Source organism: Mirounga angustirostris, unplaced genomic scaffold (genome assembly GCF_029215605.1).
Source record: "Mirounga angustirostris isolate CCGP_5_RB_7025 unplaced genomic scaffold, mMirAng1.0.hap1 SCAF_4, whole genome shotgun sequence".
NCBI classification, from domain to species: domain Eukaryota; kingdom Metazoa; phylum Chordata; class Mammalia; order Carnivora; family Phocidae; genus Mirounga; species Mirounga angustirostris.
The window spans coordinates 92257241-92268139 of record NW_026991712.1 but is presented as its reverse complement, the minus strand read 5'-3'; the positions used below and the strand labels follow the sequence as shown (position 1 = coordinate 92268139).

Genomic DNA, 10899 nt, shown 5'->3' with positions numbered 1-10899 from the left:
GCCCGCCGCGGCGCGAGGCCGGAGCGCGGGCCGGGCGGGGCGGGGCCCGGAGCGTGCGCGCGCACCTCACACTCCGGCGCCCGGGGACGCCCACTCGCGAGTCAGGGCGGCAGGCCGGCCCGCGCCTTCCGCCCCCCTTCCTCCGCACCCCCGGGTCCCCTGCAGGCGTGTGCCCAACGGGCGTCGGCCCTCTGCTGTCTGCGCTCCCCGGGCCTAGGAGGCAGGGGCTGACGACCGGGCCGCAGCGCCGCACCGCGTGGACGCGCCGCCTCTCCCGCACCCGCCGCCAGAGCAAGCTGCTGCGAGCGACCCGAGGCGGCGCCGAGGAGGCCCCCACGGCGGCCCGCGGCCGGCGAGGACCGAGACGGAGCCGACCTCTGCTCGCCCGAGGCGCGGCCGCTCCTGCGCGCCCGGGGCCGCCGCCTCCCCAGCGCCGAGCGAGGAATGAGCAGGCGCCTGCCCCGGGCTCTCGGACTGAGGGGCCGCGGCGCGACTTCTTCCCGCGCCGCGGGGCGGCGGGGGCCCGGTCACCGCGGCCGGGCGCGGCGGGGTCAGCGGCGGCCTCGTCCGGGGAGCAGGCGCCGGGGTTAACTTCGGCGGCGGCGGCGGCGAGCGGGAGGAGGAGCCGGGCGGGGGCGGCCGCCGCGCCTCCCCTCCCCCTGCACACGCCGGGGCTTCTCAGTGGCCGCCCGAGGAGGAAGTTCCGCTCCCCGCCAGACCCGTGCGCTAGCAACAGCGGCGGCTGCGAGGGCGCAGGCATTTGGGGCGCGAATGCCCTTCGCGCCGGCCGTCGAGGGGGCAGCGGCGGAGCTCTCCCCGAAGCGTGGAGCCTGGGGGCGGTGTCGGGAGGCGCGGGCGTGCAAGACTCCCTTCCCGCGGCTTCGCCCGGCGCCGCCGCTTCGCCTTCCCGGCGAGGCGGGAGACCTCTTTCCTTCCCTGTTGGCAGACTTCCGAGGAGCCCCTTATTTTTCCACCACCGAGGTGAAGAGGTTCTGGAATCGAAGCATCAGAGGTGGTTAAGTGCACCTTCTGCAACTCCTCGGATCTGGTCAGTCTCCCTTTGGGGCGGGAGACTACATTGGAGCATCTCACTGGGGTGCAGGAATGGAAGACCCCACCTTGCATCCTTTCTGCAGTGTTGCTTGCCTCATCTACTCTTAGGAATGAAGAGGAGACTTGTGATAACCCGCTGAGGTACTGAAAACCAAATGGCAGAGAAAATATTACAGGACACAAACTAGTGATCGTGTGGGGGCCACGCTCGTTTCTGAATGTAATTGGACGAGCGTGAAAGAGGTGCCCTATTAAAAAGCACAGGAGTCCTTTAAGAGGAACAAAATTGAGTTTTTCCATTTTTTTGCCAAGATTTTGGAGACTGTTCAATGTATTGTACGTCTGACATAAGATGAGAACTTTGTAAGATATTCAAGAGCGTAAACGATGACTACCCCGGCCCTGCTGCCCTTATCTGGACGAAGGATACCACCTCTGAACCTGGGGCCGCCTTCCTTCCCACATCACAGGGCTACCTTGAGACTTTCCGAGAAGTTTATCCTCCTCCTTATTCTAAGTGCCTTCATCACCCTGTGTTTTGGGGCATTCTTCTTCCTTCCAGACTCTTCAAAACACAAACGCTTTGATTTGGGTTTGGAAGATGTGTTAATTCCTCATGTAGATGCCAGCAAAGGGGCTAAAAACCCTGGAGTCTTCCTGATCCATGGACCTGATGAACATAGACACAGGTTTGTTTATTTTAGAAGTTTTGGTATTAACGTTTGGCAGAGCAGGGCATGGTTTATTGCATCAAATCTGTCTTATTTTTTTTTTTTTTTTTTTAGTAAGATGTAATTTTCCCTGAGTCGTTAAGAGTTGTAGTTATTTCAAAACTGATGGAATAAAACCATGGACTGGAAGAGCTCCTAGAGCCCCATTTAAAGTGCAGCTCCTTTGTTTTATATAGGAGAAACCTTTGAGCTCAGCGATATTAGGTCTGATGTGAAAAATTGGGAGGTAGGAAAATTTAATCTAAAGAAATGATTACCTATGCTGCGTCTTCATTTATTAGAATGTTGCATTCAGTCATAGTGCCACCCTGTGAAATAGACCCATTGAATCCTTCCAGCTTCTATGAGTTCTCTTCCAAAGGGCTCTTATTCTCTAGCTTGTAGTTAAAGATCAGTAATGAATCTTACCTTTTTAGGAAGACAAACTATGGACAGAATATACCTGTCCTTTCTTAGCATACAAAAATACCCTGATTTCTTTTATTTTCAGGGGATCTGTTTTGGTATTCCATGTGGAAATCAGTTAGGTTAAAAATATCATTGAATCTTTACAGTCATTTCACTTTGTGTCTTGTAGAAAGATTTGGTTATGTTTTTAAATTTTTTATTTTTTTTTTAATATGTGGGTTGGAGTGTGTCAAGTAACTTTTGCAATATGGTTGATGAAAGGGTTCACATTCTTTCAAATCACCAAATTTGAGGAGAGCTGTTGGGTGAGTAGAGCCAAATCAGGATAAAATAGGAGCTCTAGTGTTTATCTCTTTAAATCATTTATGCAATTTGTGTCAAAAGAAGAGTTTGGGAAAGTAGTTTACTTTTCTCAAACCTATATATATATTTTTGACCTGCTAAGTTCCCTTTTTCCTGTTTCTTAAAATAACTTTTGAGTATGTGAAAAAAAACAAACCATATACTTGAATTCTGTTTTCAACTGACATTAGTTTTCACTTTTTATTAAGCAGGAGTTGAAGAAGCTTAGGTTCAGATGTGAGCCTACGTTAAATACTTGGGATAATGCAATGTTGTAATGACAGCTGGTTTTTCCTTTTTCTCAATCTTGTTAATGCACTATTTGCTTCCCGATTCTTTGACTTTTGGCTGAACCTTGTGGTGTAGTTACTTCTAAAATTGTTTCAAGCCATTATTTTGTAACTAAATTTGGACTTTTTGCCATCATTTTCAACTTCTGTACTCTTTCGCATCAGTTTCTTTTATTTTTGCTCTTTGCTCTTTGTGACTTAGAGAAAAATCTGATCTGTGAAATATGTTGCTGAAAAATTAACACTGAAAGTACTGTTTTCCTGGAGAACCTTATTTCCCATGATTTTTATACAAGCTATGATAAATATTTGAGAATAAAGGGTGTTAAGACTGGCTTCAGATTTCTTTGAGAGCCACACATTAACATTACTGAACTCTGTTATTACACTAATCTGTCATGTACTAAACTTTATATTTTGTGTGGTCTAAAGGTTAAAAAATATACAGTATATGGCAACATTCTAGTTTAAAAACATTCATTAGAAAAATTCTCTCCGGGCGCCTGACTGGCTCAGTCATGCCTTGGCCTCAGGTCATGATCCCAGGGTCCTGGAATTGAGCCCCGCATCGGGCTCCCTGTTCAGCGGGGAGCCTGCTTCTCCCTCTCCCACTCCCCCTGCTTGTTCTCCCTCTCTCGCTGTGTCTGTCAAATAAATAAAATCTTTAAAAAAAAAAAATTCTCAGTTAAGTGTAGTTAAAATGTAAGATTTGAAAAAAAAAGATTTGAATGAGAATACAGGTATGTCCATCTTATTTACATTTTTAAAAAGCCTACTTAGATCTCTTAAACAATTCTTTTTTTTTTTTCTAATTATTTATTTAATTGACAGAGACAGCGAGAGAGGGAACACAAGCAGGGGGAGTGGGAGAGGGAGAAGCAGGCTTCCCGCAGAACATGGAGCCTGATGCGGGGCTCGATCCCAGGATCCTGGGATGGAGCCTGATGCGGGGCTCGATCCCAGGATCCTGGGATCATGACCTGAGCTGAAGGCAGACGCTTAACCGACTGAGCCACCCAGGCGCCCCTCTTAAACAAGAATTCTTAAGTTTATATAACCTGTGAATATTTTGCTTTGTGTATTGTTATCCAAACTATTGGGTTCCTGAGTTGGGAGCTTTGGTTGGTTATTGAGTTCTAATAGTAAGGGATTGTGAGCCAGATCCTGAGTTTTGGATAGTAAGAGCCCGGGTTGCAAATGATACATGTGAGAATTTATTCAAACTGCTTAGTTCCTGAATTTTGGAAAGCAAGGATTCAAATTGTGAGGGTTCCGGTGAAGAGGGATCCCTGTATTACCTCTCTACGTATTTCTGAGGTTATATCGGTTTATATTTGCTTGGTATGTTATCGGTTGTTGCTTATATCTGAAAGCACAATCTGTAGCAATTTCTAACATGGGCAATGAAGTACATTTCAAAATAGAGATCATTCAAATAGTAAGTTTAAAATGGGAGACATAAAACATCAAGCTAATGTAGAAACATTAGCTCATTTAAAAATCATTCAGAAAGATAATATTTCAACAGGACTAGTTGGTGCTAAAATCATACCTATTTTGGGTGTGGTTCAAAAAAATCTTAATTTGAAAAATGCAAATTGATAATTTATCTTTATTTTGTGTATGTAGAAGGGTGCAGGGTAGAGGGATGAGGAACCTTACTTTAATGGATAAGTAATGGAACATGAATCATGGCCATTATTTCTTATTCACAGTATTTAAGGGGTACTTGTTGAATTGACTTTTCTTTATTAATGAGTTAATTTAGTATTATAGTTAGGTGCTTAAGTTCTACAGTCTTGACTGCATGGATTTATGCCCTCGTTTGTTACTGATTAGATGTATGATCTTGAAATTTTTAAACTCTGTGCCTAAGCTGCTTCCTCTGGATGACGTTGGCATCTACTTTACAGATTGTTGTAGTGAATGAGATAGTACATGTAAAGTGCTCAAAATATTTCCTAGTATTTAGTAAGTGCTCAGTAAAGATTAGCAGTTATTGTTACTGGTAATTATAGTTTTAATTGAATTATTTTAATTTTGAGACCACTTTAAATACTGTACATGTTTCTGAAAAGTTAGGAACAGATTAATATTTTAAAAGTATACTCAAACCTTGGTGTCTAAAGGAACATTTTATAACCAGAGTAGTTAGCAACAAATGTGTATTTCATGTCCATTGCGTGTCAGGCCCTGCTTTAATGGAGCTTCTCATCTAGGGGGATGATGGGCATTAAATAAATACATTTCTTTTCTTTTTTTTCTTTTAAAGATTTTATTTATTTGACAGAGAGAGACACAGCGAGAGAGGGAACACAAGCAGGGGGAGTGGGAGAGGGAGAAGCAGGCTTCCCGCGGAGCTGGGAGCCTGATGCGGGGCTCCATCTGAGGACCCTGGGATCATGACCTGAGCCGAAGGCAGACGCTTAACAACTGAGCCACCCAGGCGCCCCTAAATACATACATTTATTTTCAAAGTGTGCTACGTGTTATGGAGTTGTACTCAGTGCTGTCAGGGCACATAATGGTGTGATTTATCCTGTGGATTGGGGTTGGGGGGGGCAGCCCATGGGAATAGGGAAGTTTTCATTGAGGAAGCAACGAATGGCTCAGATACTTAGAACAAGTAGATTGCTAAGTGAGGTAGAGATGTGGGAAAAAGTGATCAAAGCAGAGGACACCACATGTCTGAGAACCCTAAGAAAAAAGCCTGGCATCATTGAGGATCTGAGAAATGTTCAGTATGGCTGGTGTAGAGATTTAGCAGTGTGGGGCTAGGCGAAGAGACTACTATGAGAGGTCAGATTTGGCCTCCTTGTTGTTCAGAAAGTATGAGTTAGTTGCCGGCCTTCACATATCAGGAGATTTCACATGAAAGTCTGGACTTCTGATTTCTCTTGAAAAAATTGGAGGGTCTGGCAACACCCAAATGGGTATTTTCAGATGGCAGCCCTGAGCTGGATCTGGGCACAATACTGGAGAGTCTAGTTAAGTTTTTGGTCTTTATCCTGAGTACTGTGGAAAGTCAGTGAAGGGTTTTCATTAAAGCAAAGCAATGACATAATCATTTTTTAAAAATTTAAATAATCACTATGGTTGCATTGTAAACACTGGATTGGAGAGGAGCAGGAGGGCATGTGAAATTAGGAGAGGCTAGGCCACAGAAGAGATTGGCTTAGACCACAGTGGTGATAATGGAGAAGGAGAGAAATTAGTGGAGAAGAGTGGTTGATTCAAGAGATGTTAATGTGTTAAGTTTCACAGAAATTGATAGTTGATCAGATATCAGATATGGGGGCTAAGGTAGGAGAGGAGAGAGTCCAGGATAACTGCCAGTTTCTGGGTGACATGCTATGGATTACTAGGAAATATATACCATACGGAATTAATACTTTAATTTATATAATAATACGTGAATTTGAGATAAAGTCTTTTCGTGAGAAAACCTGTATGTTCCCTTCTATTAAGTGGTTCACAAATAACCCATAGTTCTCAGATGATAATAATGTAAAGTGCGTGGTTTGATGTTGATGACAGTCATTTTTAGCATCTGTGATTTCAGGGTAACCAAAACAGCTATTGGTCGTAAAACACATGAATGTTGTTACAAGTATATACTGATACACATAAAGTATGTTCACAATTTATGTACATAATAGACCTAATTGAAATTTTACTTACTAATTTCTTTCATAATTCTTGAAACTGACGTTTGTTTTATATAATGGCATTGTATAAATGGGCTTTGTGGTTTTGTTTTGTTTTTTAAATATTTATTTGAATTGCCAGTAAGTTTCATCCTCTAGTCAGGATTTTGTTAGTGTGACTTGAATACTTGAAAATACGTTAACTTCTGATAGTTTCCTCAAACAGAAAGAACAGGCTTTGGAGTTAGAAGGACCTAAAGTTGTGTCTTGGTTTTACTAACTAGCTGTGAGACATTGTACTAGACATAATCACTCTAAACCTGTGCTGGCCAGTGTGTTTGTCACTAATGACACGTCCGTGTTGGACTCGAAATGTGTCTAGTCCGGATCGCAGTGTGCGTTTTTCAGTGAGAGTTTTTCAAGATTTTCATGTCATGATTTGCATTGTTGCTTGATTCAGTTTTGCTTTTTATTGCAAGAGTAGAGATTTTAAATCTCACCCTTGTCATTTTAATTTTAATATCCTTCCCTCATTCCTCCTCCATGCCTTTTTCCGCCTTATCCTGTTAGGGAATTCTGCTCATGTTTGGGGGAGGTCACATCACTTTATCCTGTTAAGTCTGCTGGGCTTTCCCTTGTAATGTATTTACCCTCTTTGTCTCATGGTTATTTTTCCCACTTGCCTTTACTCAGATGTGAAATCTGTTTATACTTGATATTTATCAACAGTCTGATGTAGATGCCTTGACTGTATGTATATGTATATAGACTTTATTTACTTTTATTGAGTGAATAACGTTTTCACTTCTGTAGTTGGGGAACAAGTTGATCTGTGCACCTCTCAGTCTCATTTCCTCTACTCTGCTGTGATAGTAGCATCTTTAGTCCTCTCAACTGTTTTGGTGCCAGAGTACATTTTTATGTGATTCCTAAATTAAGAGTACAGTTGGCTGCATGGACAGCTACTGAGATTCTTCTTGTCTTGTCCATTACCACTTAGAAAGCAGTTTTTCATTGTTTCCCACACACTTCCCCCATCCTCCAGGAGTTGCTCTCTGACTGAACCTGATCAGTTAGATAATAAGGTAAGAATTGGGAAGAGAGTGGGGAAAGGCGGGTTGAACAGTGAGTGCTCTGTATGGAGGTCTCTGTCCCATTTTCCTATTGGGACAGACCTTTGGCCTCTGAGATCAGTTACAGTTGGGGTAGCGTAGTAGTTTGGGCATTTTTTGTTGCATGAGGTAAGGCTTGATTCTGTATAATCTAAGTATGGTTATCAGTTAGTAAAGAATTCTTCCAAATTCTGATGTGATGGCTCTTACTTCTTCGATAGTCTGAGTTTTCATCATTTTCTGCATCTTTCCTTAAGTATTGATAGTGATTTGGAGGAGGCTGTATTTTGGCGTTGCCACTGCTCACCAGATGACATTTGATATATCCTTATTTAAAGTCAAATTTTGATCCTAGACCAAGTGACAGTGACCTTGCTTTTATTAGTTCAGCATTATCAAATCACTGAATATGTCGGTATATTTTTAATTCTCAGAAATGAATAAAGTATTAGAATGGCATGGTTAAAAGGCAGAATGCCCAGGTATAAATTGTGATTTTCATGTTGGTCAGTGAGTGTTGGAAATTCCAGGAGATGATGCTCCGAAATCGAATGTTAATATATTAACAGTATTTATTGGATCAAGTTAAATGTTTTAAGGAAATCAAATTTGTTCAAGCATCAGTTTATTTGCTTTAAGAGCTATAATAGCCTTTCCAAAATTTCTCTTGGGTTTTATAAGGTGTTATAGGGCTATGAAATGTTTCTGTACTCTTATTAATATTTTTGGATTTTCTTATTTTAAAGGATCAAACAATCTAAGATTATTACTTCCAAATTATTAACATTGTCTTATGTAGATTATGTAGTCTGTATAACATGTAGTTTGAAATTAGATTGTATTTTTTTATCAGTATTATTTATTGTAATTCTGTGCTTCAGTTACTTTGAGTGATTTGCATTTAATCTTATTTCCTAATAGTGTTTTCTGATCTACAGGATTCTTGTTAGTATTAATTTATCCATTACAGCTGAGATTGCCCAAATCCTCTTATGGGTTTATTTCCTTACCTCCCCTGTCTGTAGGTAGTGTTTTTCCCAGGTACTTTATCTTCCTCATGTATGTCTGTGATTGCATATTTACAGTCTGTATGCTTGCTTCTCTGTCTCTCCTAAAAGAGCATGGGCTCCTTGAGGGCAAATAACTGTCTTTAATTTATCTTTGTATGTCCAATGCTTGAAGTACATTTGGCCCTTAATAAAAGTATATACCTATTGAATAAATGATGTGCATGGCAAGGTGGCAAATTTCCTAAGAGAAGGTATAAACAAAACACAAGGAAGAATTGAGAGGTAAAATGCAGAAGGAGGAGGAATGACGTCTTATAATGAGAAGCATAGAGTCTTTAATAAAGGCCATTTATAAAAAATAATTTAAAAAATTAATGAATAATTCCTATTGGCCCTATCTACAACATACTTATTCCTATAAATGTATCTAAGTTATTTTGCATGCCCCCACATTGAATTTCTCCTTCTTTAGGAAAAAAGGAAGAAAATAATAGCATGTGATAAATGTTTTCACACATTTATCCTTTAGTCTTTATGTCAGACCTGTAAGTTAGGTATTACCTAATTTTTACAAATATAGCTATAAAATTAGATCATGCTGAAAGTTGGCACCTAAGAAACTAAACATCTCCAGTAGTCCCCCCACATCCGCGGTTTCACTTGCCTAGTTCTCAGTTACCTGCAGTCAGCCGCACTCTGGAAGCAGATGATCCTCCTTCTGACGTGTGTGAGGTCAGTAGCAGCCTAATGCTAGGTCACAAGGCCTGCATTCACCTCATCACGTAGGCATTTTATCATCACATCATCATCATCATAAGGGGAGTGCAGTACAATAAGGTATTTTGAGAGAGGGAGGGAGACCACATTCATGTAACATTTATTACAGTATATTGTTATTGTTGTATTTTATTATGAGTTGTTTATCTTTTACTATTCCTTATTTATAAATTAAACTTTATCATAGGTATATATAGGAAAAAATGGTGAATATACAGGGTTTGTTACTATCTGTGGTTCAGGCATCCTTTAGGGGTCTTGGAACTTACCTTCCACAGAGAAGGAGGATTTTTTTTTAAATCGGTAGTACCTGGTAAACATTAACTGGGCAAATGTTTTGTTTACTGTTGTTTGAAAATTATTTAAAAAATTAGCCTATGGTTTGGGCTGATGCTGTATATTAATTGGCCAGACAATCATTTGCTGTTTTTAATTTCAAATAAGTCAGAATTTTGCAAATTCTGTCAGGAAAAGTTTATTTTGACTGCCACTGAACCTCTGCTGGAAATTTTTCCTTTTAGAACATGGCTATAATGAAGAATGCACTGGAGATTTAGTTACAGATTAGGTTTTAGGATTTATTATAAGAAAAATGTTCTTCAAAGGGCATTCATTTCAGTGGTCTATCTTGGAATTTTATGTAGTCCAGAAGGAAGGCATCATTGCATATTTAAAAGAACATCGGGTTCGGTGTTAAGAGATAGGGGCTCTAGTTTCAGCATTGTCCTTACTTGCTGGAGTGTATTTAGGTAAGCTATGACTTTCCTGCCTGATTTATGAAATGAGGGAATTGATTGAATCTTTAAAGATTCCTTCCAGCTCATACATATGAAATACTAATAATTTCATGAAGTAGGGAACTGAAAAATGTGGCAGTAATTTACTTCAAGATATTATAAATACTGTGAAAACAAAATGTGTTCTAAATAGGAATTAGCAGTGTCATTTTTACATATAAAAATAAAGGTTAAAAACCATTTCATATGTGACTATAATTCACTTACATAATATCCTGATTCTGTAATGAAATTTGTACCAATTTAAAAAGTGTAAATGAATGAAATACTGTTTTATAGTCTTGGTTTTCATAAGTTTGAAAGTATAATTTATTGAACATTTTTTGTGGAACATTTTATGTGCTGGCCTGGATGAAGGTAATAGGTATATTTAGAAAAGTATTTCGAGGTGTCATTTTTGAACCCAGTTAACAATTCCATCTTTTAATTTGCTGTCTAAGTCTTTAGGGTAGATGCTGTGGAAAACAGAGAGTCCCTGAGTAATTCAGGCTTCAGATCTGTGAAGGCTCTTACTATTCTTGATGTAAAATTTTCTTTGATTTCCTAACCTTAATATTGAGAGATGCCATTGAAAGTGTCTGTTCTCTTTTATTCCCCATATCTTGACAAGAACTTTAGGGACAAGTTATATAACGAGTTAAAGAAACAAAAGGATATGAAGTAATCTGGAGACTACAAAGAACACTGTGTATATTGTTTTTCCTTTTACATTTTTGACATTTACAAGTTTAT

General features: G+C 40.5%; 1 protein-coding gene across 4 annotated transcripts in view; it reads left to right on the top strand.

Annotated features, from left to right (window-relative positions):
* Nucleotides 1-975: 975 nt before the first annotated feature.
* Nucleotides 976-10899, top strand: part of MAN1A2 (mannosidase alpha class 1A member 2) — a 217410-nt gene continuing 207486 nt past the window's right edge. For all 4 annotated transcript variants that reach the window (XM_054512663.2, XM_054512662.2, XM_064588567.1 and 1 more), the window contains exon 1: nt 976-1742. In XM_054512663.2, coding sequence (XP_054368638.1) covers nt 1441-1742 — 302 coding nt within the window. In that variant the 5' untranslated portion in view covers nt 976-1440. The remainder of the gene's footprint in view (nt 1743-10899) is intronic.